Consider the following 4132-nt stretch of genomic DNA (forward strand, 5'->3'; position numbering starts at 1 on the left):
GCTGCGACCCTGCAAATGAGGACCAGGGCCTCCTGGGATGGCCCCGAATGACCACCTGAATGCCCATAAAGCACTCTCAGACCCCCTGCTTCACGTGACTCAAGTAGGGCTGGGACTTTTCTCTGGAGAAGGACACAGACACAAATAGCAAATGAATTAGACATATCCAATTTTTGCTCCATGGCTACAATAACCATCAACAATCAACCAGGAAGACTGTGGCAAGATTTAATAGTCATGGCATCTCAAATGGTGAGTGGCATCATACAAGTTAGCTATCATCAGTGCCTTTTATTGCCATTGGGTTTCTGACTGTTGATATAGTGACGACTTCAGAAGCAACGGGTAGATTAAAAAACCGTGGCTGGGCAGTTCTTTTGAGGAGAGGGACCAGGTGAGAGCAAGGAGTACTCAGAACCTGACGAATGTGGCGTCGATCTGCCGCACGGATGGGAGGGCGAGCATGACCTTTCGCCTGTATTGGGGGTCCTTCTGTAGGGGATTCCGCTCCAGGTACACTGTCTCCAGGTTCCTGGCTCCCTTCAGCTCATCGAGGTCGCTCCAGCTCTCAAGGAGATTGTCATTCATCTGGGAGAACACACACACACACACACACATGAGAAAAGCCTTTAGAACTGATAGCCCGACTGTCACCCTCTATGACCCTCAAGCCCGGGAGGGGATCATGAGGCACCCTCCTCCTTCCCACTTAGAAGATAGCGAGACCTGATTCTGAGTCTCTTGCAGCACCTCTTGGTCATCCTGGTTACCTTCGGTGGCATCCTATGTGGAAGCTGGGCCATGTCACCATGATGGGGGCAAATCCAAATTCAGATCAGCAGAGAAAATATGAAGCAGCAGTGACCACTTGCCACAGGCAAGTGTCAAAGCTGCATTTCCTACAAATCAGTCAACTCTCAATCATGTTCCCAAGGCTGGGACCCTGCGCTCTGACTGTGATGCAGTCAGCAAATAAGAGGCTGCCCTGTCAAAAACTCACGACTCTTGTGTAAATTACCTCTTTGGCTCATTCCACAAGGATGTCCCACTGCTGACTTCTGTGGTGCAAACAGAATCACCATGGCTGATTTCACACCACCAACACCATGTCCCAGGGACATAAAATTGTGAGGAGGTGGGATTCAAAGGTTGTAGGCTCAGAGCAGGTTAGAGTTTACCATCCTGATCCTGCCATAGCCACCTGGAGGAAGAATCCTCTTACTTTTCAAATGCACCATCAAGACAAGAGCATGAAGTGACGCTGATCTCATTCTGTGTCCAATGCACACGCAGTCCAATTCTGTCCAATGAATGCACACGGCTCCTGTGCTGGGATGAATTTTTGGAACAACAGAATGACCTTGGTGAGCACCTCTAGCACCAGGTGAAACCAACAAAGTGCACTTGGTCGTCTGAATAAGGGCTGAGACATGGCTGGGAGGGGCACGTGGGGAAAGAACCACCAGCCTGCAGACCATGGTGTGCTGGCAAACATTTAATAATCTGCTCTCTGGAAGAGAGAAAAGCCCTTACCTGTAGCATTTGCCAGTTTCTGTGGTGTAAATATCCCCACCATGGCTGGCTATGGAGCTGGGGAGATGTGCCCATCACTCCTTGAGCCAGTGTAGGCTGATGTAGCTTGTCACTGCCTACAAACGTTCTAATGACAGAAACTTTAAATAAGAGACAAGCTGAAAGCTGCTGTAAACTTAACAGCACTCATAGGCCAGAACCAGGGGAGCCAGTCCAGCTTCAAATCATGTTGGTCTGACCCCACCTTCAATCACTCCCTGTGTAATTACATTTTCAGAGCTGCTAGGCCTCAGGACCTGCCACGCAAACTGTGGTGGCAAGAGCAGGGGCGCTGCTCCTGAAGAGGCAGCTGGGCTTGTCTGTGAACCTACAATGGGTTCAAGTTACAGGGTGGCAGATTCCAACTCACTTTACAGAGAAGTTATGACAAGAACTGCCACACATGGAATTTTCTGGAAAGCAAGTGGAGGTGTTTGGGGACTGGGTGAATGGCCACTTTGTGGAAATGTTATGGAGGGCTTCAAGCACTGAAAGGGGCACTGGGTTAAATCTCTTTGGGAGATTCCTAATGTCAATGTTCTGTTATGTGAGTCAGTGTGGAGTTCTGTGTAGAACCTTGCCTTTGGGTCTGAAGCTGTCAGTCATATGTAGCACCTGGAGTAATGATTTCATCCACATCAACTGGCTGAACAAATATTTGAGACCCTACTATGTGTCAGATTCCATTCTACATGCTGAGACTTAGCAGCCAATGGAACAGGGGGAGGTGATGGTGGTGGGAGGATGAGGAGGGGCTGGGAGGGGGTAGATGGAGGGGGCACTTCGCAGGACTTTGGCTTTTACTCCTAAGTGAGATGGGAGCCTTAGGAGGGTTTTTCAGTTTTGAAAGGTTCACTCTTTTATCTGAAGAGTGGACTGCAGATTCAGATTGGGGCACTGTTTGAATGGTGAAGTGTGAGAAGGGAGAGGACAGTGAAGAGGCGGGTCATTGGCTGTAGGTCCTGGTAGGGTGGGAAAACTGCAGGAGGAGGTTCCTAAAGGAGTGAGCTGGTGAGATACCAATGGGGGTTAGAGTGGGAAGCTTGAAACTGCAGGATATGACCAAGGGGTGGGTATCTGAGGTGTGGAAGAAGTCACTGTAACTTCTTTGAAGGTGGGGAGGTAAAGGAACTGAGACGCTAGGTCACTGGAAAGATCATCTTCATGGGTACTGAAATCACCACAAATTATGACAGGAGCAGTGTTGGAGACAGTCAAGGCCTCAGATGGTCAAGGAGAACAGACAGCCCTGAGGAGAGCAGTGCATGTCACAAACTAATAGCACACACCTCAGAGCAACTGTGTGGTGGGCAGGTGTTGTGGGGGGGAGGGGAGAACACAAGATTGGAGGTGGTAACGAGAAACAACAGGGCCACAGTAGACCTCTGGATCCACAGACATAATAAAAAAATAAAATAAAATTTAAAATGGTTTTGTGGCTAAAAGCCTAGGGTCTGATTTCTTATGACTGCTTTTCTTTTCGTGACTATGAACATATTTGCATATCGAGTGATTTTGGGCTGAACACTGGACACTGTAGATAATATGTTGTAGAGACTTTGGAATCTGAAGAGTATTAATTTTTTGTCCTAATGGGCAATTCAGTTACTGGCTGACCACCTTCAATCTATTCTGGCCTCGCTTTACACTTCAATAGGTGGGTCTGCTGTAAGTCCAAGTATTTCTTAAGCCCCTCCAACTTGGTAGGAACCAACCTCAAAACGTTTTCTCCTCTGGGGATCATGTCCAAGCTTGATTTTAGGTTTAATTAGAGTGGCTGTGTCTGAGCTCATATAGGCCATGTCTGAGCTTGCAGACTTTACTCCTTAGGCGTGGCCTCTTTGGTGTCTGGCTGGATGCCAAGCGTGTTGATGAGATCTCTCCACTTGGCTGGGCTGGAGCTCCATAGTCCCCAGCTCTGCTCCTGCCCTTGCAGCAATCTGGTAAGTCTCTGGTGGGTGGGTCTGTTGTCCACACTGTCCTGCCCTCAGCCATGGCCCAACAGGGATCCCTCATATGGACTTCTGGGGCCCCTTCTCTGCATAGCTCCTTTTCTCTCCAACGCCGTTTTGCACAGTATCCAGTTGTCATAAACTTTGATCTCTGCTTCTTTTTAGTTCAGTATGGGCTTGTTTTGAAACTCCCTCCTTAGAGATTGCAGTTATGTGCTGCCTGCTGTCCACCACCTGACGCTTTTGTATTTGTATATGGCAGGAGGGCTAGACTGGTACCAGACCTACTGTCATACACAGACTTTTTTTTTTTTTTTTGAGTCAGATGCATGCTCATGGCCACTGCAGCCTTCATTTGTTGGGCTCAGGCGATCTTTCCACCTCAGCCTTCCAAGTAGCTGGAACCACAGGTTCGTACCACCACACTTGGCTAATTTTTTGACTTATTGTAGAGATGAGGTCTTGTCAAGTTGCCCAGGCTGGTCTTGAATCCCTGAGCTCAGGCAATTCTCTCACCTCTGCTTCCCATAGTGCTGGGATTATAGGTGTGAGCTATCACGCCTAGCCTGTCTTTAACAACTCATGGTTTTTTTTTTTTTTGGTTTGTT

At 48.3% G+C, this 4132-nt stretch overlaps 1 protein-coding gene across 5 annotated transcripts in view; it reads right to left on the reverse strand.

Annotated features, from left to right (window-relative positions):
- Positions 1–211: 211 nt before the first annotated feature.
- PPP1R7 (protein phosphatase 1 regulatory subunit 7) overlaps positions 212–4132 on the reverse strand; it is a 35399-nt gene continuing 31478 nt past the window's right edge. For 3 of the 5 annotated variants that reach the window (XM_008049853.2, XM_021708458.1, XM_008049852.1), the window contains one exon: positions 213–588. In XM_008049853.2, coding sequence (XP_008048044.1) covers positions 412–588 — 177 coding nt within the window. In that variant the 3' untranslated portion in view covers positions 213–411. Of the gene's footprint in view, positions 589–4132 lie in introns of all 5 variants that reach the window. The other 2 variants (XM_008049851.2, XM_021708459.1) reach the window with 2 other exon arrangements.

Source organism: Carlito syrichta, unplaced genomic scaffold (assembly GCF_000164805.1).
Source record: "Carlito syrichta isolate Samal-C Ts95f unplaced genomic scaffold, Tarsius_syrichta-2.0.1 Scaffold138451, whole genome shotgun sequence".
NCBI classification, from domain to species: domain Eukaryota; kingdom Metazoa; phylum Chordata; class Mammalia; order Primates; family Tarsiidae; genus Carlito; species Carlito syrichta.